This window comes from Polypterus senegalus, chromosome 5, assembly GCF_016835505.1.
Source record: "Polypterus senegalus isolate Bchr_013 chromosome 5, ASM1683550v1, whole genome shotgun sequence".
In the NCBI taxonomy this organism is placed as follows: Eukaryota; Metazoa; Chordata; class Cladistia; order Polypteriformes; family Polypteridae; genus Polypterus; species Polypterus senegalus.
Window position 1 is genome coordinate 61,908,893 of NC_053158.1, and position 26,613 is coordinate 61,935,505.

At 35.8% G+C, this 26,613-nt stretch overlaps 1 protein-coding gene across 8 annotated transcripts in view; it reads left to right on the forward strand.

The window, feature by feature from the left end:
• The window catches only part of LOC120530306 (zinc finger protein 521), a 504,246-nt gene that overhangs the window by 28,348 nt on the left and 449,285 nt on the right, over nucleotides 1–26,613 (forward strand). For 6 of the 8 annotated variants that reach the window (XM_039754698.1, XM_039754696.1, XM_039754700.1 and 3 more), the window contains exon 2: nucleotides 8,724–8,783. The exons of the other annotated variants lie outside the window; for them this stretch is intronic. Coding sequence is in view for 1 of the 6 variants with exons in the window: in XM_039754702.1 (XP_039610636.1) it covers nucleotides 8,724–8,783 (60 nt within the window). In the remaining 5 variants the exon portion in view is untranslated. The remainder of the gene's footprint in view (nucleotides 1–8,723; nucleotides 8,784–26,613) is intronic. 8 annotated transcript variants of the gene reach the window in all.

Here is a 26,613-nt window from a genome sequence, read left to right on the forward strand (position 1 = left end):
TCTTCACAAGCCTCAAGGTTAAGCTGTGGTGCTCCATCATGTCCAGGGTCCAGCAGTTCTGGGATTTCTAGAGCAAGAGTGTGGGAAATGCTTTATTTTTTAATTTTTATAAGATAGTATTACTTTGATACAGTAAACTTGAAGATTTATCAAAGTTTTGATAGAACTCAATATGAAAGAAATAATTTTGTTCTGACAGAGCCTAAGAAGTAATTTCTCAAAGACTAATATAGCTTAATAGTGAAAACAAAAAAAAAAAGAAGCAAACAATGTAAAGTAATAATAATGATAAGCGAAAATGTAATATGTATTGTATATGAATTATATGTTTAATGTTATAAAGTGAAGTGTTTTTTAGATTTCTCATGTTTTTTTCTAGCTTTTTATGTCCCCTTGCAGTTTTGGATATGTATAATTCATTTTAAGTGGAGTATTGATTTATGGGCATTTTTGAGGTCTTAAAATTATGTCACATTTTCATGCAACACCATTTCGTTTTCCCTTGGTTTACTCGTTTTGTTTTGTGTGTGACTGCTACCTCTGTTGCCACCTGCTGACAACCAGACACACCATCATTGCAATTGCATTCATGTCACTCCCTGTTTGCTGAAGATTATGGATATCCAATAGCAATTTTTTTTGTGCTGAGAGGTGTGTGTGAACAAATTGAAGGTTTTGTTTTTGAAGTGTTTTCTGGTTAGCGTTTTGGGTATACTGTAGTTAATTTGGGTGCTGTTTTATTTTGGTAACAACCCTTGCTTGTATTTTAGACTTTGATTTTGTTCTATTCTATCTCCATCCATCCATTATCCAACCTGTTATATCCTAATAACAGGGTCGTGGGGATCTGCTGGAGCCAATCCCAGCCAACACAGGGCGCAAGGCAGAAAACAAACCCCGGGCAGGACGCCAGCCCACTGCATGTCTATTCTATCTCTTGGTCTTGTTATTCATTCTCTCTGCCAAACCTCACTAGACCAAACATTGATGAGCATAAAACTTTCTAAATACGCAGACCACATTGATGGATTCACTGTGCATACCTATGCTTTGCTAAGGATCATTGTTCAATGCGCAGTTCTAGGGCCTCATGCATAACGCCGTGCATAGAATTCGCACTATAACATGACGTAAACACAAAAACACGAAATGTGCTTACGCACAGAAAAATCCAGATGCAGGAATCTGTGTGTACTCCAACTTCCACGTTCTACCGCTCCATAAATCCCGGTCAGTGTGAAAAGTAATGCTCGTGCACGCGCGTGCTGTCACGCCCAAACTCCTCCCAGAATTGCGCCTCTTTGAATATGCATATCAATATAAATAGCCCCTAAGCTCAACATTCTGTGAAAAGACAATGGGAAAAGCATGGGGGAAAATATGAGAATTTCAGCGAATACCAAGTGGTGGCAAAGGAAAAACATACTATTTGTTGATTTAAACAATGGAATAAACAACAAAAGGAAGCTGATCGAGTGACATAGCGTGTCGGAGAGTGCCAAAATAAAAAAGAAGTCACATATCAAAGTCGCCGTGAAAAGGCAAGTTGTAGCCTACCAGTACCGTCTAAGCTTATTAGGGTGCAGACAAAAAAAAATAGGCACACAGTGGGAAAAAAGCACGAAATTTCAACTTTAATCTCAAAATTTCCACTTTATTCACGTAGTTTATTTTGTCATTAAAGTAGAACATCATAAACTTCATCTTAAATTCGTTTAATTTACTAGTTTATCAAATTCCATCATAACTAATGTAGCACGTTAAATGCTTTGTTTTGTATTTGATCTTTTATGTGCTCTGTGTGTGAATCACTACGTGCTTCCGTTCTTTCTCTTTCTCCGACAGGACACATAATCCATTACATTCGTGAAATTACAGCTCTCTGAATAATTAAAATACTGAGATCTATACGTGATATCATTTTCATGATGATTGGAATGAAAGCATGTTATTAAACAGGAGAACACGATGGCGCAGTGATTGTTCATGTCTTACGTTTTGCCGTGGCTTTGGCAGCATGTGCTTGATGCTGTATACCGATAATTCTCTTTTCGATCAGCTGCTGCTGTGATTCCCCACTCAGATGCAGTAATATTAATACTCCGAGTGGTGCAGTGAGAGGAATGTGGAAAAAGAGGATCCGCTGTGGCAACACTTAAAGGGAGCAGCTGAAAGAAAAAAAAGAAGAAGAAGATGGTGCAGTGAGAGTAACAACGCTAAAGCAGTTATGGTATTTGGAATACTATGGCTATTCCCTGGGCCATTAAATTGTTACAGGTAATCTACAATCAGATGCATTACACTAATAAACAATATGCGGTTAGTTTAAGTGTATTTATAAAGCCGTGTCAGAAATGTGGTTCTAAGATATAAAGGGTAACCACACAGGAACAGTAGCACTGCTTTGACGCTGGGTGCCGCCAGTCTGCAAAGCCGAGCGGAGAACTTGCATACAACAGGGTATGAGGTACCGTGGAAAAGTGCGTGGCTTTACGCCAAGTGTAGGTTTTATACATCGCAATTTGAACATGGAAACATTCTTACACAACATTTCTGTGCATGCGCACAGTTTATGCATGAGACCCCAGGTCTTATTCTAATTTTGAAGACAATCAAATTCCAGCATTTATTACACAGCATTACTTTATGAACCATAGTTTCTGATTATTTAGGCTTGTACATTTTTTGTAATGGATTGGCACATTGTGATAAATACAGTATTATGGTATATCTGCTCAGTTGTTTTTGTGCTTGTTGTTGTGCAGTTAGATCAGACAGAATAAAAACAGCGAAGACTAATAGGCATTTCCAGTGGTAATATAAATAATGCTGGTCTCCATTAGTTATGTAATTTTGAATTTTGGGTGAAAAATTCCTTTAAAAACACATAAACATTTGAGAAACGTGTCCAAAAATAGCATTCTGCCCAAGCGAATTTTCCCCAAGGTAAGTGGATTAACAAATAAGCTGCCCACCTGGCAACACCAGCTTCATAACTCAATGTACTTGTCAGATTAGCTATGGGTTTTTCCTTGGTATTTTGGCATAGTGACCTGGACTGTAATCTGGCCTTGATCTTTAGTATGCTTCTTCCTTTTCCATACAAATACATTTTTGTAATACTGGAAGCTATTGATGTTGTTTTTTAAGCTGCCAATTACTTATGCAGTGGCATCCAAATTCAGCATTTAAAAATGGGATTACATGACCACTTAATAAAGGGCAAAATGTCCTCTTAGAAAACTATTGAATTGCTACTTAACAATGCTAAAATACAGGCTGATATAGTATTAGATATTTGTAGTCTTTTTCTAGGTGTAATATGCTAAATGGAGTTTTCAAATGTTGTTCAGACCCATTCTTTCCACGTAGAACAGCTGAAAAGACAAGTAAATTAGGAAGTACAAATCTGATCACAACACATACAAGGTGCAATGGTAGCAGAAGCATTAGGAACTTGGCTGGCTTTGCATGTAGAATCCTGATACTCTTTACATGAGGTCTGTTTTGTATGCTACTGTTACTGTAAATTTGTTCATATTTGAAGTGATACTGTTGACAATAAGGTAGCTGAAAAATACTTCTATTCAGTTGTTTCAAATGTATTAGATGCAGTAAAATTAATGTGCATATTAGGGTCATAAAATTAATAAAGAAAATACATGTTTTAATCAAAGTTCTCATCTTTACAATTTGTAATATCGTTACATATAGCTTGTTTGTTGACTTTCAGAAAATGCAGAATCAGTCAGTATATGAGTGCCAGGTTGAAAGGTGAAGGCAAGTAAAAAAATGTGAATGAACTTGGAATCATCCAGGTGCCAGGAAATGTTCTCTTCATCTCTCTTATGCTTATAAAATGAAGGACTACACTGCACACACAGACAAATGCATTTATGAAAGCTCAAAATAGTTCCATCCTAATAAGCAAATCTTTTTTTATGTATTTATAATTTAAATGGCATACACCCTGTCCATATAATACATTAGGTTTGTGGAAAAGTAACTGACTTATCATGTAAATAAAAACAATGGCCCCTGTGCATGAACAGTGCAAGAAATCATTGTTATAAAACATTCTAATTGTTTAAAATGGCCTAATATTGCCAAATTTCTTTACAACACTACAAAAGTATTTTTTTACCAATATACTGTGAATGATAATTCATCACTATTCAAAATGCTAGTAACATAGCATAACATTCTTAAACTTGCTTAATCCAATTCAAGATCACAGAGACCAATGTCTGTCCCTGCAGAACTGAGTAGATTGGAAGCAGCTGTGGACAGGGTGCCAGTCCATAGCAGGGATCACTTGCACACATACTTTTACAAGGCAAAGTTGGAATTAGTAACCGACTTATCAGCATGTCTTTGGGGATGTGGGAGGAAAACCAGGGTACCCGAGCAAAACATATGCAGACATGGGAAGAATGTGTTAAAAACCTGGCACAGGATTCACACCCGAGATGTTGGAACTTTGAAGCAGCAGAACCACCCATTGTGCCTCCAAATGTCAATGTAAACATGCAGTAATTTTCGCATGTAAGTGTTCTTTTACTTGCTCTTAGATTGTATATTTTTTACTTTACATTTTGCGGTTTTGATTTCATTATAATGTTAATCAGAAATGTATCACGATCTATCAGTGTCTTTTCTCGATTATTCTCTAAACTTTTGTGACTGCTGGTCTATTGTAATACCCAACACTACTATGAGGATAAGGAAGCAGTAGAAATTGGTTATCAAATGAGCAAATGAATTTTTTAATCTTTATAAACTTGATGAGAACAACATTTTATAATACAGGGTGGTCCAGATCTAACTATGCAGATCCAGATCGTCTGGATTACTTTGTTTTATGCAGGGACGATTCCAGTTCGGCACGAAGGCGATTCTTCATGTCGTCAGTTCGCACACTTCTTGATGGTCTTGGATTTTCCGGGTGATTTTCTATATAATAAACTTAATAAGTTATAATGTAATGAAAAGTAATTAGATCTGGAATCACCCTATACTTGTATGCTAGGTAAAGTTGGACATTTATAATGATTATTTTCTTTTATGGCTTAAAAATGATAATTCTTTATATTTCAAAATTAAACTGAATTCACAGTATAATACTGATGGTAGATGGAAAGTGATATTGATGCTGGGAACAAAAGATTAATTTAGCACTGGATTATATATATGCTTGGATTAATGAAAATACAGTATGTGGAATTATATACCTCAGAGCAAAAAGAAAGAGGAAAAAATTTTACTCCCATCCCTGTGTTACTGAAATATATTTTCTTAATTGCTGTTATTTTAATAATGACATTTAATAGCATTGCTCAATTATTGAATTAGTATTGTTTAATTATGTTAATACATATTTAACCCTAAATACAAAGAGGACTGTTTGACTTATGTTAGGTAGATTGCCCAGAGGGGACTGGGCGGTCTCTTGGTCTGGAACCCCTACAGATTTTATTTTTTTCTCCAGCCTTTGGAGTTTTTTTTTGTTTTTTCTGTCCACCCTGGCCATCGGACCCTTACTCTTATTCTATGTTAATTAATGTTGACTTATGTTTATTTTTTATTGTGTCTTCTATTTTTCTATTCATTTTGTAAAGCACTTTGAGCTACATTTTTTTGTATGAATATGTGCTATATAAATAAATGTTGATTGATTGATTGATTGAATTATCAGTTTGTTTTACAGGGTTAATCTGGTAGCAATCATGTATTGAGAATACTAGAACAAGTAGTCCATATAATTATGCAGCTAGTATGTATACAAAAGAGACCTCCTTATCACTGAAAAAAATGTCTCATGATGCTCACAGATCTTAGCACTTGACTCACAAATGTACATTTTGGTCTCAGCATCAGTTTATCGCTGCCAGCTAAGGCTTTAATGTTCATGTTTGTCCCCTAACTGTATATGTTGTAAATAAAGGTGTCTGTCAATGTCAAAACACACATTCATGGTAAAATCTAAATTTACCCCAAACAGTTTTTGTGATTCTGTACTCCTATGAACTCAAAACACAAATATTAACATATATGGCTAGTTTAGTTTTAAAAAAATTGTCTACTCCTTCCAGGAGATGTAATGTACAACCTAAGCATTGCAAACTCTTTATATACTGTAAGTCTAACATTTATTTTGGCTACATTTAACAATTTCTGGGTTGCTTTAATGCAGTGTATCCCTTAATTTTTTACTTTCTTGGTGACCTAAAAATGATCAGAAGAGTAAATGAATTACAAGCCAACTAAAAAGTATGTTTGAAATACTTATGCCATGTGGTTTGGAGAAATCTGTAGTTTTACAAATCTGATATCTATGGTGTTATGGCCTCATTCTGCCTACCTTTACGTCCCTCCTGGCCCTAAAAGATTTTTTTTTCTTTTTCCCCTGTGCTTTCATTTCCGGTTGAGGTATTGACATTGTTGCCTAACAGCAGCTACTTAGAAATCCAGGTTCCTGACTGGCGGTGGATTCCCACACCAAATGCCCAGTCTCATTTATCGTAACAGCTTCTCTCACCACCCCCCTTCCCCTTCTTATGCCATTCAGGTGACTTGTGTGGATCACGTTTGGCCCAGTTTCTAAGTCAGTGAGGTTGGTTTGGAAATGTGGTGGTAGTTAACCTTTTCACAGAAATTTCTAAGTGATTTTTCAAGTGCTGTGCTTTAATTAGACTCAGTTACATAACCCCAGCAAGAATTGTTGTTTAATTTATGTGTATTGTACAACATGTTAGGACTCCTTTTTTAAAAATACCTCAGCCTCATCACATTCGTATATCTATTGTCTTGTAAATTTCTTTTTCTAAAGCTGTATCTTACTAATTAGTATTATATGATTGTTATTGAAGCAGAATTACTGGGTATTAACATAATGGCTGTTAACAGCTTACCTGTGCGTTTGGGCATCTGGAGACAGAAAGGCAGATATTCCATTGTGTAGCAGAGAAATCTCTCTTTGTCTTTCTGCTTTAGCTGGGTTTTAGTGGCACAGCCTCATTAAACATATCTGTCACTGTTGGCACTGATGCGTGGCACACATAGCACATTATTAATACTGGGGTTTTTTGCATGGTAGATTATTGGCACAACTATTTATTAGTGCACTTTGCTTTATATTCTTATTTTTAATGTTTGTGAAAAGAAGGCAGCTTGCAAAATAGTTTATTTTTCAAGCTGATGTTTATATAGCATGTTGTCAGACTTAAATTTGTCAGCATTTTGAGATCATTTGCAAACCCATCAGCCTCCAAAAACACTATGGTTCTATGCAGAAGGTTCTGTTTAGTACCATGGCTGACTAACATTTGGGGTGTCAATAAGAAACAGAACTATAAACTGAACATTGGTGACTCTCAACTGCCCCAATGTGGGGCAGTGCCAGTGTATACACTCTCATACCACATTGCTTCTGGGGTAGATATTGACTTCCGATGACTAAACACTGGAAAAATCAGGCTTACAAAATATACGTATGGCCTTTTCTGAGCGAGATAATAGTTTTCTTCAGATGTGGTCTGGGCATGTTGAATGAAAATGGATAATAAAAGCTAAGGGTTGATGTACCTTTATAAAAAAGTGATATGGTGACGTTTTTGGCTTTGGGCTTCATGTTAGCACAGTAGTTGGTTCTCCAGTCTCACATCTGCATGGCTCTTTTTGTGTGTAGTTTGCACATTCTTCCTGTGTCTGTGATGTTTTTTCTTTGGTTTCTCCAGTTTTCATCTCACATTCCAAAGACATTTGTGTTGAGTTAATTAGCACTTCTAAACTTGTCCTGAGTGTGAGTCTATGAGTATGCTCTAAACTGGATTTGATGATGGATAGATATTTTTTGACATCTATCTGTAAACTGTCTTATGCCAGGTGTGTGAACTTCCAATAAGTAACCCCCACATCTATTTATTGTCAAATCTGTGTAATCCAGTTCATGGCCAACAGTACAGAAGGCTATCCTGGCAGCACCTAACCCTGGATGGGGGTACCTCTTAATCACAGATACAAACACACACAGGGTCAGGGCATGTACCCATTCAGTTATTAGGCATAGTGGTATATGCAGGGATACATTAAGAATTTGGGTGGGATCATTTTAAACCCTTTCTGTCACTGTGAAAAGTGGCTGAATTTGGTCACTAGCTGATGACACATTACTGGAAGTTTACATATTTGATGCTGCTGGAGTACGTGTCTATGTCATATTTTCATGTTTTATGGCCCCCTCAGTTCTATTCTATGCATTTGAATTCCCATTTGTATCTTGTAAAACTGTGCCTCCACTTGGTAAGGTGTTCGTGTTACCTTAGAAATCTTGGGTTCAAGTACACTATAGGCCTGATCTTTCTAGTTGCGACTAGATATACGTAGTATATCTCATGATGTGTGCTGATAAAAGCTAATATTCTCTTCACACTAGTATGCCAAGAGAGGAAGTTTTATTCGATGAATATTAACTTGTTTTCCAGAAGCCATATGTATAAAATGAAGTGTACATTTTATCCTTTTGAAATCTGATGCTTAGGGAAATTAGCTCTTAAAGTCCGGCAGCTCCACGCTATAATGCTGAATTCCTCATGTAAGCGCTTTTGTTCTTTCTGTATTACTTCTAGGACATAAGGCCAGTTCAGCTTAGGTTTTTTTTTTATTTTTGCAGTTATTTTTACTTTTCCCATTAACTTCCCCCTTTTTTCCTTCCTTTATGGCAGTAGAAGAAAATGAATCAGAGGACCAGCTTCCTATTGTGGGACAGTCAACTATTCAAAGTGGTAAGGTTATCCTTTTTTAATTGAATTTAGGTGTCCTTTGTTATGGCATAAACTGGCCAGATGTTTTCAGTTTCCTTAAATTGTGCTAAAAGTTTTGTTTGTGTGTGAGTCAGTAAAAGTTGCAGAACATTTTAATGGATTAAATTGACCATATTGTAAATGCACTCTATATAGATGTTTATTACCAAAGCAATTCGTTTTTCTTTTTTCTTTGCCGGAATTCATCCATTTGTCCATTTTCCTGAAAATGCTGATCTGCTGTATTACTTTTTTGAGGATATTACATTAACTTTAATTACAGCATTATTTTGCATTTTTGTTTCTTTTTGTATTGTTTTATGTTTTACATAAAATCCAATATATATTTTCATTTATACAAGTTGCACACCTATACAATTACTATTTTTGGTAGCTGGAATATGTTTTAAGGCAATGTTTCTCAACCTTTTTGGTGTCACAATCAATTTTTTCACACTTACTGGGGCTTTCTACTTGTTGACATGAAGACGATCATCAAAGAGGGGACAGTGGTTGTTAGGATTAAAGTTAGGAGCAGAAATATCACAGCGCAAATCTTCAAACTGATTCAATTGGCGACAAGGGTGGGATTTGCACCGCAGGTGGAGTTCGGTGGCAATGCTGCCCAGAGAAGGTAGAGACTGACACAGAGAGGGATCAGCTGATGTTACCAGGGACAGGCTCTGCATGGCTGACTGATAGCATACTGCAAAGGGCCATTTTCTAAGCCAGAAATTGCGGGTTTGTGACTAGACACTAAGAGTTTACCACAGCACAAACCTTTGAAGTAGAACAATATGCATGGCAATGCTGATCACTTAGGCAACCCACTCAGACCCAGTGCCATTTTAAAGCCCAGTGGTTGAGAAACACTGTTTTAAGGTATGATAATAAAAAAATACTTTAGACTGGTTAACTAATTTATTCATTGTAAATGTATACTTATTTTTTATGTTAGAGAAGAACAAAAAATTAAGTGGAATATATACATTTTTTGTTACTACTCTCCAATACAGTAAGAAAAAAAAAATTAATTTATGCTACTGATTGAATAAATTACCTATTGTTATGTTAACATTTTGGCATGTAAAATTAAAGTACAATATTCTTTAGAGGCAGTCATTTTTATAAACATTAATTTGGTTGCTGGACAGCACACTGGCTATTTTATCTTGTTATCAGTTGGTTTTCCACCAATAGATGGCTTCACAAAAGTGTCCACTTGTGCCCTTTATGGACTATATCTAAACTAGAATGGACAATATAGTTCTCAGCTCGCAATAATCACATAAATGCCTAACACTATAATCCCACTGATCCAGTGACCTTTGGTTGAATCTTTTACCAGGTTATTGTATGTGTGGAGTCTGTTAACCCTAAATTGACCCCATGTGGGTGTGTTTATAAGTGGAACTAAGTGTAGGCTAATTCTTGCAAAAAATTGATGGACAAAAAGATGTGTCTTTAAGTATGATGGTTGCTTTTATTTTCAAAGGAGGGTGAAGAAAAGTTTATAAAACATTTGCTCAAGTATGGAATCTGAAAGCACTAAAGTAACAAAACATGTACAGAATGCATAAGACTTTTTAAGTTGTGGTCTCTGAGCTAAATTCAGCCATTTTACCTTCAGCACATAAAGCGCTGCAGCAATTTTCCAGCCTAATAGCTAAAACAAGACAATGTTTAAGAGTCTTACTCCGAATACAATAGGCACTTCTCACTCTAGGACCTACGAGTTTTGCAAGTTGTTTTGAAGAAAGTAAGGTGGAAGCTGCTTTAAGACATCAAAAGTATAACAAGTGAAAAAACAGTATTTTTTGGACTCAAGAATTGTCAAAATACTTTTCATACATATAATATACATTTATAGTAAACAAGAGGAGCTTGTATTAACAGAGTGTCACATCATAGCATTTGTAAATCAGTTTCGTTCTGGTCTTCATTATGATGTAGGTTGCTTACTTGTATTTAGTGGCATGAAGTGACATCCCATGGTTCTTATTGATGATAAGTATCCAAAAATATCCAGGATAGCGGTCTTTATATTTATAAACCACTTGCTTTTTGTCGACTCACTCTTTGCAGATTCATAAAGCAAAGACTAGTTCTTTGTAAATCTTTCAAACTCCCCCTTACTAGAAAGTCTCACAGTAACATAATGTAACATAACAGATCAGAAACATAACATTATATTTTCAAATGCTTTTAGTTCTGCCTCCATATCCAGAGTTGTTTCCTGCCTGATACCAGTGCTCATATAGGCCTGTTAAATTGAATTAGATTTGTGTTACAGATTTGAGAATGTTATATATGTTTCAATGGCATGACACAGTGAGTCCAATGCCTTGTCAATATTTCTTTGGAATTTCCACATTTTCCAATGACATTTGTTTTTTTATGGGTGCTCTTCCCAAATCCTGCAATAAGTATGTGGTTATTAATTGGCAGGATATGGGTGTGTAGGTAAGTGGCCTGCAGAGAACTGACACCTCATCCCAGGTTGCATCCTACCTTGTGCATGATACTGCCAGGATAGACTTTGGCCCCTAGTCACCCTGCAACAAATTAAGCAAGTTGGAGGTTTTTTTAAGAACAATACACCCTTATATGGCTGAAAGAATAGGTTGATCATGTTTGATAATGGATGGAAAGATATTTAAATGATTAAATTGCTTTCAGTTTATTCCTCTAATAATAGTTCCAATTGTTTCAGCTGATAACCAGAATTAAAACTACTATTCGTGTCTACTTTGGGAAAGCAGAAACTGAACCAAACTTGAAAATGTTTAGTGCATAAGAGACTGTTACAAATCATAGGTGATTAAGCAGAACATATTCCATTTTGCATTTATCTTGTGCTGTTTAATAGAACGTAATTTCTCACAAAATCTTTCAGGTACTACTAGGGTACTATACACTGCATCAAATGCAGAAACCTGAGAATGCACTAAATTTGGGGGATGTTAACAATAATTAATCTATAATTAAAAAAAATATATTGATTAAACTGGCTACTAATGCAGAACTTCTGGTAAAATTACTGTAATATGAATTGCTTTATCTATGTACCTTGTGCTCAATTCAGAACTCCTCCGTAATAAAGTATTAATAAGCTCTGTAGAACCACAGAGAATACACTTCCTTAAATGGGACACCCAAGGCAGACAGTCTGTAGGTTATGGATTTTTATTGTTTTTATTTCAACCCACCTGAGAGTTTGATACTGCTGTCATCCTAACCATGGAAATTTAGCATTGCTTGATGGGACCAGTCCCAGGAGATAGCTTGTCATCCATCCAAACTGTTGCTTATACAAGGGGCTGATTACTACTTCCAAGGCAAGCGCAACTTCTATATTTCACGTCTCTGCAGTGGGGATGTTGCCAGAATCAATGTCTGCTTGGGGCAAATGGCCTTCTGAAAAAGCTTTATGCATATAAATTACAACCCTGAGAGCATTTGTTCTGTTATTGTATCCCTGCAGAATCAAAGTATTACATTTGAAATATTTTCAGTTTGGGCATGGTTTATTATTTAGATTTTTTTTGCAGCAATTTTTGTTTTACAAAGGTAACCAAACATAAAGTATAGTCTATACAGTATATACAGATAGGCAGAATTAAATTTATATAAAAGTGTTAAGTAAACCATTTTTTTAATCATCTTGCATAATAAACTAGTCTAAGGTATGAAGTAGTATAGTAATCTCTTAAAGATTTAACATGTACAGCATTGAAATATTTCCTTCTGGATTGTTTGGGAATCACATTGTTTGTTTTCTAATGTATTTCTCCAGCTAATATACCTGAAATAGAATTTTTTCAAATTTTAAAAGTGACAAGAGGACATCATAGAGGACATCATGCTGTTGCCCCAGAATCCAGTGTCCTGGGTTTGAATCCTGCACCCAGTTGTTCTCTGTGTAGAAATTACAGGTTCTCTCTGCGTCAGTAGGGATTTTCCTATGTGCACTCTGGGTTTCCTCTCATATTCTCATACATGTTAATGTTGATAGGTCATTTGAAATTTACCCCATTTATATGATGGACTGACAGCTTGTTCAGAGTTGTGGTTCTTACTTTTCCCTTGTGGTGCAATGATTAGCTGTAACTTGCTGTGACTCTAAATTGGATTGAGCAGGTTTAATAATGTTAAAATAAATGGTAAGGGCGATTGTACATTTTTACTCTCCTGGATTGATGTGGGAATGAGTTTAAAAGTGGGGTTTTAGAATAAAAGAACTTTATGATTTCATTGTTAGTTGTGCCTGATTTCCATTGAGCATTTTTAAACTATCTTCCATGCACGGTTTAGAAATGTAGTTTGGAAGCTTAAACTGGGACACACACCTGCATACTCCTACTAATGTCGCATGTTCAGATAAAAAAGTTAAAAAATGAATAATTGTGGTTTGGGAATCGCTTCTTTTTGATTTGAGAAAATATTTTGTTTGTTGGGATATGTTAAAAAATTTCAGTGAAGGCATACAAGAACTGCTGCTGCAATATTAAGCTAAAAAAACAATATTGCAGAATATTATGGGTAGTTTTTGAGGTTAAAATGACACGTTATGTTTGTATATAAAGACATTTTTTTATATAAAAAAAAACATAGGTTCACCATAACGTACAATATTTCAATATTTGCTATTGTGTTATAAATTAAATACAATGCTATTTTTTAAGGAACATCTAGCTATAAAGTAGCTAGAGAGCAAATTGTCACTATCACTCTTAATGCAATAATGCAAAGGTTCATGAGTCTATTTTTGAGGAAATTGAATGCGGTAACAGCTCTCTGCAAAATAGCAGACTGCCTGAGGTGTAATAAAGGCTACCCGAGCAGCTTACAAACCCCTCTGAGATGGCAGGTCAGTATTAACATGCTGCATTCTATAGATATTATTTTGTTTTCTGGAATAAAAATAAAATGTTGCCATGGGGACAATGAAATATACGCATGCTCTAGGTTTTAATGCAGTTGTGTGACTTAAAAGTGTTCATTTTTCACAGCACTCACTGCCGAAGTCCCCTTTACTCATTCTTCAGTATTCATTAAGGCTGTCATGTTGAATCCCGAGGTCCAAAAGACACTTTTTGACCTTTTTTTTTAGCATTTTATTAAGGAGGACATCATATGCCTACATACATAAAAGGATTATTTAGATTAAAGTTGCATTCTTTTTTTTTCCTTTTTGGTTAAATTTAGCTCATGATGAAACTGGCAGTTCTATACTTAAAGAAGATCATGGACAAAGTTTTCAGTAACCAAGGTTTTAATAACTTTCAATAAATTAAAACTCTAAATGAGTTAGGTTAGCAGTTTTTTTAAACTCAAGAATTCTATTATAAAAAAATATACTGTATAATACACGTTGTAGTAGTAATAATATTGTTACATGTACAGTGTACAAAATAACTTCTGTAATATAATACAATATAATATAATATAATAAAAAGGTGACATGGTGGCACAGAACTTGTTATAGCTGCTTCAAAGATCCAGGAGACAAGATTTTTTTTTGGAGCTTGCATTCTCCCTGTTTTTGCATAGGCTCTCCTCTGGTCATGACAGTGTATTTCTTCATTCAAATGAAATATTTCAGGGTGGGCTGTTGACTCCCAATTAGCCTGGTTTGATTCAATCTGGCTCCTTGCAGGAGGGCACCCTGTGATATACTGGTGTCCTGCCCAGTCCTTGTTCTTACCTTGAAAAATTAGACAAGAAACAGTAAAGTTATGTACCAGTATTATATTTTGTTATGATATGTGTGTATCTGTTCTCATTGAACACAAAATCTGATTGAAGGTAAACAATAATAATTTGTGAAATTAGGTCAGATTAGTGATGTTCCAGTATTAAAAAATTGTATAAGTATTTGTCGAAGCATATTTATTTTAGGATGGTACAACGGAAATGCAGCTGCCTCACAACAAGAAGACCAGGATTCAAGTCCCAAGTCCTCTGTCTGTAGTTTGCATGTTTTGCCTGGGTTCACATGGCTTACCTCCTGGTGTTCCAATTTCCTCCCACAGTTCAAAGACATGTACAGTATCAGGTGAATTGGTGCTGCTAAATTGTTTCTATTGTGTGTTTGTGTGTGAGGGGCAGAGATGTTTGTGTGTCCTGATTTTGTTCCTGCCTGGTGACTGATGCTTGCTGGGACAGGCTGCACCTGTTTTGCAACTCTGGCTCTGGATGAAGTGGATTAAGAAGACGGGCATGCAGGTGGATAGATATTCATTTTAGTAAAGTTTACCCTTGTGTAGTGAATGTCCAATTTACAAGCTAAGAGCGCTTTATGTACTGTACAAACACAAAATAATAAAACAAAAATGAATATTTGATAAAAAACAAAAAACAGCTTATAGTAAAACACAAGAATGCCATTTAAATGCTTCTAATTCTCATTATGAGAAATAAGCATTGATCAGCCACAACATTAAAATCACCTGCCTAATATTGTGTAGGTCCTCCTAATGGTGTAAAAAAACAATTCTGACTTGTTTAGGCATGGACTACAGAAGATCTCTAAAGGTGTCCTGTGCTATCTGGCACCAAGATGTTAGCAGTTTATCCTTTAAGCCAATGTAAGCTGCAAAGTGAGGACCTCCAAAGATCGGATTTATTTTTACTGCACATCCCACAGATGCTCAACAGATGATTTCAACACCTTGAACTCTTTGGCATATTCCTCAAACCACAAAATGTTGCAGTGTGGCTGGGCACATTATCTTACGGTTCTATGGTCTGCAGCAACTTTATGTAGGCGGTACATGTCAAACTAAAATTCACATGAATGCTAGGACCCATGGTTTCCCATTGTCCAGAGCATCACACTGCCTTTGCTAGTTTTCTTTTTTTCCCATAGTGCATTCTACAGCCATTTCTTCCTAACAACATACATGTTACCAACCATCCACATGGTCTTAAAGAAAACATGATTCATCAGACTAGGCTCCCTTGTTCCACTGCTTCATGGTCCAGTTCTGAGGCTCAGGTGCCCATGATAGGTGCTTTCTGTGGTGGACAGGGGTCAGCATATGCACTCTGACTAGTCTGCGGCAGCATAGCCACAATAGCTGCAATACAGTGTGTATTCTGACACCTTTCTCTCACGGCCAAATATCCGTTTATCAGCAGTTTTGAGTTATGGTAGCTTTTCTGTGGGAACTGACCAGAAAAGCATTCCTTCACTCCTTACGTGCATCAGTGAGCCTTGGACACCCATGACCATGTTGCCCATTCAATGGTTGTCCATCACTGGGCCGTGTTTGGTTGATACCGAATACTGCATACCGATTAACACCCCACACAACCTGCCATTTTAGAGATGCTCTGACCCTAATAATCACAATTTGGTCTTCATCACATTCACTCTGATCTTTACACCTGTCCATTTTTCCTGCTTCCAACACATCACCTTCAAGTACTGACTCTTCACTTGTTGTCTAATATATCCAACCCCTTGATAGGTGCCATTGTAATGAGATAATCAATATTTTTTACTTCACCTGTGAATAGTTTTCATGTTGAGATTGATCAGTGTAATTTAATAATTAATGTTTGCAGCAAATATAATAAGCTAAAAGGTAGCTGGCAACCGAAGAGAGGAAGACAAAACTCCATTCCATAGATTACAATCAAAGAAATCTCTCAGACCAGTCATTAGGAAAAGAACAATTTATTATATCACAGACTAGTTTGCCATTTGGCTTTATAATGCGTTCCATAGAACAGAGTGGAAGTTTCAGGGAATAAATTTATTTGGAAATGGCAGAGACTGTAAAGGTCTTTCCTTCAGTTGCAGGCGGGAGAACTAGTTAGCTAAGAGCAGGTTAGCTGAGTTAGAACACAAAATCCATTATATACCTCTATAATGTATATTTTCACATCATTAGGACTCAAGTGATGAAACAGAGAAAGCTTATTTCTTTGCTCTAAAATGCTTTTTTCCTTAGATTGTTATTTGACTGTTGATCTCCAGTAAAGACTTTTCCATGATCAGTTAAAGTTTGAATGCCTAACTGTATGTGCCCTCTTCTTTAACAGAGCAGTTGTACCAGTACAGTAGTAGCTCATGGTGTACAGCAGTGTGCTGCATTTCCAGGCCAAAGTAGCAGCACTCATTAAAAAACAAAAATAAAAATAAAAAACAGTAAGAAATGAATAAACATTGATACATCAGAACAGACTGAAATTAATTTGTACTGTGTTCCTGACCATGATGTTAATTAAGAAAGTCAATAACCAATGTGAGTTAAAAAAAATTTTAATATGCACAAAGACAAAAACAAACTAAAATACATTAATCAAACATGTCTTCCCAACACTGGGAATTTTACAGCAAGCTATTGTACAGTCTGGTGTCCATGATTTTGGTAGAATGTGATGAAGGTCTGATAGATCTATCATCTGCTCAACTACTCTTGCTCCAGTTTCAAGTTTAGAACAGTTAACTTAATTAAAATGTCAGTGATACTAAGTGGCAGCACTGGAGAGTGGGAACAGATAAGGAATAGGAAAATGTATTAATGGCTGATTACAATGATTAGCTCAATTATGAAATAAAACTATGAACAGCAGTCATCAGCAGCTTTAATAGGGTCATAGAATGCTAGAATAGGTTTTTCTGGGGTTGCTTTATATGTAAAGAATTATTATTATTATTATTATTATTATTATTTATCACCTTTTCTGAAAGACAGATACGTTTATAGGGTGAAGAACCTAAAGCAGAAGGCTCTGTTCTCTTAATTATTTATCCCGGGAATTTTCTGATTGCATTGTGCACTCTGGCATGTATGTGTTAATAATTAATTTAATAATTAATTTGTTATTAAATATGTAGGAATCTTAATCTTTATATTTAAAAATGAATGCTACCTATATTGCATAAATAGAATCCAATTTAGAAAAAATTTGTCCTTTGCACATGCTGCTGATTGTTGACCCATTAAGAATTGACCTCTCTTGATTAAAGGGTTACAGTTTACTGGACACAGAAGAAAAACTTCTATAGGCTGAACGATAACCATTGCTTTGGGGATGGTGTTGTCACAGTCCTCTAATAGGCTGACATGTCCAGTACTACAAGTACTCCTGCTTAAATTGTCCCACCCCTGACACCAATGTAGTTGATTCTGGTTTCATTTTTTTATTTTTTATTCTTTGTTAATTCCCAAAGGGAAATTGTCTTTTAGCATGACCTTTAAGTACTTTTTACATCATTTCCATCACACAGGATTGAACTATAGTCTTCTCATAAAGATATTCTTCAGCATGAGCAATTAGTATTGATGTATTGTAACAAATATGAACATCTGTTGTGGTTACAGTATTTTTTTCTACCTGCAGTGAGTCTAGTAAATCTCTAGTTGCAGTCTATTTAACGGTTACCTCACCTTTTCTCTGAGACTGAAATATAAACAATACTCTGCTCTTACAAAAATGAAATAATATTACAGCACCGAGCAGGAGCAGAAGGCTTCTGCTAACAAAGCCCTGATCCCCACCCTTATAATAATAAATTTTATTGAGTCACTTGACATTTTGTCGAAATTAATTTGAAAACGTATTTACTAAATTTACTCATTATTGTGGTACATTTTTATGACCTTTAAATGCATCCCCATTTGAAAATAATTTAAAAGATTAAAAGACTTACAGAGGTCTTGTTTGTTTAATATAGGCACATAAAAGACGATTATAAAACAGACTAGAAAATAAAAAATAGATTACTTTTTTGGGTCATATTTAAATATTTTAAAATTAAAACAGCTGGGATACTGTCAGAAACAAAATATTTTCGTATGGATTTGATCAGCATTTGTCTCCTTCAATAGGTTTTAGAGGTTTCCAATTCTTAAAGTTTCATACTGTTTACATGATGCATTTGATACTCATTACAGGCATAAAAGCTCAAACAAATGTAAAGATAAATATTAAAACATGATAGCATTTTGTATTGATGTTTGTATTAAATGGATCTTTTCTCCTTTTCTTTTCAAAACTGCTTAATCCAACTGAAAGTTGTAAGAGGCCAAAACCCACCACAGCAGCACTTGGTACAAGACAAAAATCATATCCAGACATTCCGTTTCAAGGCAAACTTATGCACATACTTACACTGTATAGGACTAGTTTGGAATTTCAAGTTAACCTTCCCTGTCTGTCTTTGCAGATATGGGAGGGAAACCCACAAAGACATGCAGAGAACTTCCACATGAACAATGTCTAGGGGTGGGATTGAAAGCCAGGAGGCAGGATTTATCAGGCAACAGTGCTACTCCCATGTAATAATGTTGCCCTTCAAAAGTATCTTTTTTGTGTAGCAGAACAATTTTTTCAGTTTCATCAGTCCATTTTCTTATCTCTTTATAATGTGGTCACTTTTCCAGGTGGAAAGAGCAAGTTCCAAAAGTAACAGTTTATTTGTCGGAACTGCTGCACCCTTACATACCGTCTCGCTCTCTCAGGTCAGCAGACCAGATGCTTTTACGTGTTCCCAAGGCACGATGCAAACTCCGAGGTGATCAAGCTTTTTCAGTTGCAGCCCCAAAACTCTGGAACGATTTGCCGTTGTATGTTAGGCAGGCTGCTTCGCTAGCTGTCTTTAATTCCTATTTAAAAACACATTTTTAATCTCTGGCTTTTAACCCAGTATGATATGTTGGCTATCTGTACACTTTTTATTAAGAATCTCTTCAGTTCTTATGTGTTCCTGTGTTTCTGTTTCATTTACCCTTTGGTTTTGTGTGTCTGATATGTTGGGTTTTTTCTTTTTTTATTGTACAGCACTTTGGTCAGCCTTGATGTTGTTTTTAAAGTGCTTTATAAATAAATAAATAAATAAATAAACAGTTGTCTGAATGGCATGAGGTGTAGATAAGAATCATGAATACCCATAATGTCTCACATTTCCACAAATGCTTTTAACCATTGACTTTTGACAATGGAAAAAAATGTAAAAAGAATGAGATTGTGCCATGTCCACCCACAAAGAAAACAGGGTCCAGGTAACGTCCATCTTCATCTATTTTGTTACCTGCTTGTTTCTTTGGATGGTGAGGATTCGGGCAATATCCATCCATTCATCCATTATCCAACCCACTATATCCTAACACAGGTTCACGGGGGTCTGCTGGGGCCAATCCCAGCCAACACAGGGCGCACAGCAGGAAGCAAACCCTGGGCAGGGCGCCAGTCCACCGCAGATTCAGGCAATATGAAGTGACAAAATAATCTGCTGTGCTACTGTGCCCCATGTACAGATTGGTTTCACACAAATCCTGGTGTGATTAACACGTACACAAGCAAATAAATAACAATAATTAGTAAAAAATGAATACTGCTAGAGATTTCTCATAACTGCAGAAATTTAAAGTTTAGTTTTCATGCCCCAGTCATTATCTGTGCGAGTTCTACCCATCTCTTTTGTTTGGTGTTTGTTCACACCTGTTTTCATTCTAAAGATTTAAACCCTAGGTTAACTTGCAGCTTTAAGTTGACTCAAAACAAGTGAGTGTTCTTACTGATGTCACATTTGAGGTTGATAACTACCTTGTACTAATGATGCTTAGATAGACCCTTTAATGGAGAAACAGAATTCATAATATGGATGACTTGGTAGTTTTTGAAGAATATCCCTCTTCAGGAGTTGTCTATACAAAAAATGTTTTCAAAAATCCATTAGGATAGATTGATTAACAAAACTGATGATATCAATTTGAGTTAGTCAATTTGACCCAAATTTGTAAAGGAATGTTTCAGAACTTCTAAAGGTTTGGAACCATATGGTTACAATCTTAAAAATATATCTTTAATCCGGGAAAATGTGTGAACCATTTCCTCCTGGGCCCAAAGAGAGGCAGTAATGCTTCATTTTATCCAAGTCTGTTTATCCGGGCCTGGTAATTTTGCAGGTTGCAACTTTAATAATCACCTGCATTGTTTGCACTGCATGCTTTGAAAGTTGTAGGTTTCTGCTGCTAGCATTTGAACAGCTTGTTGCTTATTTGTCCCACTGAGAATCCAAAAAACACAATTTTCTCCCTTTATTTTCCTAGCTGAAAGCTGCCTTTTCATAAATAATGAAAAGGATGAATCGGTTTTCTGGATCAGGCCCTTGTCATGTTAGCTGTTTGTTTTATTTATTTAATTTTAAGGGGAAATTTGATCAAACTTGAAGTACACTGCAGGAAAATGAGAGCTGGACAGGGTGAAAGAGTCATATCCAAGAAAGGCTGGGTTGACTAATACATTCATCTCGGCCTCACGGTTTAATGAGGCAGTTGTTTTTCTGAGGATAGAGAGTGGAATCCAGAGCTTGAGAGTTTCACTTTACCAGTATTGGCTGTGTATAATTATAACCACATGATCCCCCCCCGCCACCACTGAAAGAAAGCCTCTTGCTGTGCCACTTGTGTTCCATGGATTTTGTGGAAGTAGGTGTCAAATTCAGTAAAAATGGAATGGACCGAATTCCCTCATACTGACGTACAATACATTTGCATTCAAAAATGACAACGGTGGAAACAAAGAGAAAACAAATCTAAGCAGACACTTTTTAAAATGGTTTCATACTGCCTGTTGGATAAGAACCAAAAAAAAACCTAAGCTTTTGAGTTTTTGGCTTTGAAAGTTTATTCCTTATTTATCACTTTCCTTTGGTGTTTTTCACAACCGTTATCCAGTCGCGAGAGCCCTTTGTTAACTATTCTCTTGCTATGAATGTATTTGCAAGAGGTCAGAACCTGCTTCTGATTCAGATTTCTTTTGTTTTCTCCTTTCTCCTCAGTTGTTTTTTGACGTGTGCGAGTCATAACCTTTGCAGATTTTTCTTTTGTTTTTGCCTGCTCTGTGCCTAGCATTGATCTTCTGTAGCTGTTTTTTCTTTTCTTTTTTTTATTGCGTTTGCTGTGTTTTTTAGCAAAGCAAACACTAGAAACACAAAGTCAGAGCTGCTCTTCAATGCAGTTCATGCAAACATTGAACTTCTTTCAACCTGCAGAAGCAAGAAAAAAAGTGGAAAATGTAGGGCATTTAAGGACAGAGGAGGTTCACTGGTAATAGGGGAGAATTACAAATAATTTATGGATACATGCTTATGTGGCTATATCTGTTGTAGAATGAAAAAAATCTATGTTGTAAATCTTTTGGAAATTAATTTTAAAAATATGATTTTATTTTTAAATACCAAAACATTGTGGTCAGAGATTAGGGCCACTTTCTCAGAGCCCCAAGGATCAGAGTTCAGTTACAAGCTGGTTCTCTACTTTATTACTTCAATGGTGTACATTTTATGTTAATTATGGAATTTAAATTTACTTAGCTTGAATGTGCCCAATAATGGACATGATCAGCTAACACCTTGAGTCTGATGGTGTTGTGATATGCTTACTGTGACTCTGTAGTTGAGAAAGTGGGTTTACAAAGTGGATAGGTGGCTAATTGCAAGCACCTAATACTGTATTTCTTTAAGATTAAGATTAAAGGTTAAGAAATGGTTTCCTTTAGTGAAGTTCAAACCTAAAAAATGAATTACTATTTTAAAAGCATTTTTATGATCGCTATGATGGCATGAACAGTGGTCTTGATTTCAAATCCTATTCCAGGCACTGCTTTTTTAGAGTTTGAAATGTCCTTTCCTTCTTTGTGTGGAAACTTTGAGCTACATCATTTGTATGAAAATGTGCTATATAAATAAATATTGTTGTTGTTCTCTGCTTAGTTTGGTTTTACTCCACATCCCAAAAATCATTTGGTGCCAGCTCTGAATTTGCCCAGTTTTAGTGAGCATGCTCTTGTAGTTGAGTGGACATTGGGATTGACTTGCTCCTGTCCAGTTTTAGTTCCTGCCTTGCACCTGTTTCATGGCTCAGTATAGTAGAAAGAGGATTTGGAAAATGAATGAATGAATGAATAAAGAAGTCTGTCTTATTTTCGGAAATGCACTGATTTAATATTACTACAATTTTTAATCTTATGCAGCTTTTCATATGTTTATCGTAGTTTATCATAAAGAGGTAGGCATCTTTATGATTTTAGCTAGGTTGTTATGTACAATATGCCATAGCACTTAACACCTCTAATCGTATATATATGTATATAGATCACACAAAGTAAAAAGAATCAATGCATTTTTAAGCACTATTTTTTTTTAATTCATGAACAGGCATGTGTTGAAAAACTGCTATAGAAGCTCTTATAAGTTGCCTGTTTGCTGTTGTTTTTATAGATAAAAATGTCCTGTATTATTAGAGATGTTTGCTTTTAAAGTGTAGTACTCAGCGGACCTTGTTTTAATGATCAGAGCAATGGTGTGATGGCAGTAATTAGTCCTGCAAAGCAAACTGTTGTATATGCTCAAGTTTATTTTTTATGGCTCACAACACAAATGTCAGGCTATTATCATATATGATAAACAAGTCTGCCACGCTCAGTGTTTTTCACTGTATATTTACAATAGTATTTTAAGACATTTTTCTTTTCTATTGTCTTTGTGACATTATTTTATAAACTAACCATTGCACCCTGAGATGCAGTAAAGCATTACCATCTTAAGCAATTTCTCAGCTGAAGGCATCTTTTATTGTAGCGGCATTTAAACATACACTTCACATTAAAGTGTCATTTTGCAAAATATTGGATGTTAAGCCTAAACCCTGCTGTATGTTGTTACAATTTTTTAGCCACTTTAGACATTCAGTAGCAAACTGCAGCCTGTCTGGTCATTTTTCACCACAATTAGCAATTCACTCAATGATACAGATGTTGGCTACATCTGCTTTCTATTTAAGAACCTTTTAGCCTCAGCAAGGTTGCTTACTATGACAGATTAGTTTGTTCCGAGTTATTGAGTTTGAACAGGCCATCAGGTGTAAATTGCCACAAGATTTGTCCACATTTCATGGTTAAAGCTCCAACCAAGTGTAATAACTGTAAAAATAAGAGACGTCACAGCGAAATCACAAAGCAATATGCAAGGCTGAGAGCAAACAGATGAAAGGAAGAAAAGCCTTTGATGATAGAGCATTTCTATCCCACCTGATGTGACCTGACAGAAAATGAATGAAAGATAGCCGGATACCTGCAGGACCTTATTCTACAATGGAAAACATTAAGGTGAAAACACCTGCTGAAGGGACATAAGTAACTCGGGAAGTAATGGGTCTCTTGTGCAGCTTCAGGTTCTTGGAAACCTGCAGGATGCAATGCTAGTCTTGAATAAATTTTTTGGCTTATTTCGGGTCCCTTAACTTTTCAAAGAGAAAAATTTAGAAGATAGAACAATTTTTATTTCTTTTTTGATGATGATGCCCAATGTAATAACTAAGAATTACAGTTTTAGACTGAATGAAATCAAAAGTTATACAGTGGTCAAAATAGTGCCCATGAAAGTTTGTCTGTTTAGCATGTATATTTATGGGTCACTTCATGGAAAATCTGATGATGAATCTGGAATTAATAAATACTGTAAAATATCAATGCATTTATTTTTCATTGAATGAACCTATGAAATATGCTTCAATTTATACTATTTTACTAAAATTATTCACAGTATGTATAATACAAAGTTGACTAACTGACAGAATTATTTAATCACTCATCAATAAAAACACTATTTCCGGTATAGATAAAAAGCTGAACTTTGGCAGGATGGTACATCTAGGGCAGTAGGAGTCTGCTAAGAAAGGACATTTTGATATGTCACTATTTAGGGGTAAAAAAACACACAATAGAAAGTCTAAATACCCCCAAAATGTCAAAAATGCCTTGACTGATTTGAATTTGGGAACATTACAGAAAAAAGAAAATATTGTTGATATTTTTTAGTAGTAATGCTGTAACGAGAGGTCTGTTTTAAGGCAATCTGTATTTGTTTCCACTCAGTGCATTCAGTCTGCCAGTTGAACACCGCCAGCACAACAGTTCCACTCGTGAATAGTGTGGATGTATGGGTAAATAAGCAGAGGTGTTTCAACAAGGGAAAAGAAACAGGATGATATGTGGAGTGAGCTCTGAAGTGTAAGAAGGAAAGTTCATTAGGCTGAAGAGAAATGTGGTTACACAGTAGTATCTTGGGTTCAGCTGCAGGAGTCTCCTCACCCAAAACAATAAGTTGTGACCAATGGTACTAGCGCAGTTCAGAAGAGAAAGAGGATGGACACTGTATACAATGCACGTCATGTAGCACCAATGGGAACCTTGCCTCAACCTTTGATTTATTATACCCTAAATTGCATGCGAGGAAGCCCCCCTCCCCGCACAAAATGTCTTTTGCACAGACAGAACATTGTCATCAAAACTCTGATGTAAATGCGTGATAGTTACACATCTGCCTAGGATTCTGACAACACAGGCACCCACAGTGACTGTACTTGAAGTTCATATTATTATTTCCTTTCTATAAGGTGTGGTTTGCAACTTAATTCATTCTTCACAGTTCATACACTAAATACTGACTTTACTGTAACAGACCTGTAACAACAGCTGCTTATCTATACAGCTCTCCATTATACACGGGTTGTTCAAAAGATTTTGCAGCACTTTCAGCATTAAAAGGAAACATCTGCAACTTATTCAGTGATCAATTTGAAATACAGTGCTGAAAAACTTTCCACCCGTATCACATATAGAATTGGCCTATTTAAATGGCATAGTGCAGTAATGTCCATTTTAAAGACGGGACACAAAACTCGACTTAGCTTTTCTTCCTAATCCACCCTACACTACAGATGGTACTTCCTCACACTCTCACCCCATTGATGGAATCTGAGAGACAGGTTTGGGAGTGATGAGAAGATAATTAAAAAATGGTGGTGAGTGCAGGATTCATGCTGGTAAATGGTCTCATTTCTTGTTATTTAGCAGTTACATCTAGTTACTCAGCGATTATTTTAATGCAATTCTGTAATAAATTACTAGCAATAAAAATATTTTATTGCAAAACTTTCTGGACACACCTTGCACATTTTTCTTTATTTGTAGTAATTTTTTGTTGGTGATCAGCCTTTTCATATCCTAACATAACAAATCATTCTCAGTCAAATTCAGGGTTCTGCAGCAGCTGGAGCCTCTTTTGGCAGCATTGGTAACCATGCCAGAACCAACACTGGATAGAATTCCAGTCCATTACATGACCTACTTTCAAAAACACTAACATTACACCCTAAACAGTTCAATTTCAATTTAATCAGTTAACATAACATGGTTGTCTTTAAGGATATGGGAGGAAAACTAGTGTACCCAGAATGTCAGAATCATCAGCCACCAGTGATATATAACATTGAATAAATAGCTTTATTAATACTCTAAGCATAAGGTATTTATTCTTTATTTTAACTCATCTGCATGTGTATAGATATACAGTATATATCATCTGGCATGCACAACATTGCCGGAATGTCCTACTAAGAAAGGCAGCAAGAAACACAAAGAAGGCCAAAAGAGAAAGAATGTCTAATGAAAAAAGACAACAAAATGTACAAAGAAAGACAGATGAAAGGCATATCCTGTGAACAGAGGTTCATAAATGCATGATGCCTGTTCAGGTTGACTTCTGTCTGCTGACTATGCAGCTGTGCCATTGTTTGAGACTATCCTAGACTGGACTTGTGTTGATGTCTGCTTCCTAAGTTGCACTTTCTGTATGATCAGGGTACAAATACTTATGACCTTGAATGGATTAAACAGGGTGCAAAAGAGAATGGGTTAAATTATCCTGTTTATCCATTTCTCTTGCTTTCTATATATATTTTTTGTTGTTTTTTGTAAGATACTAAGAGGTAAAATATTGTATTCATTAAGT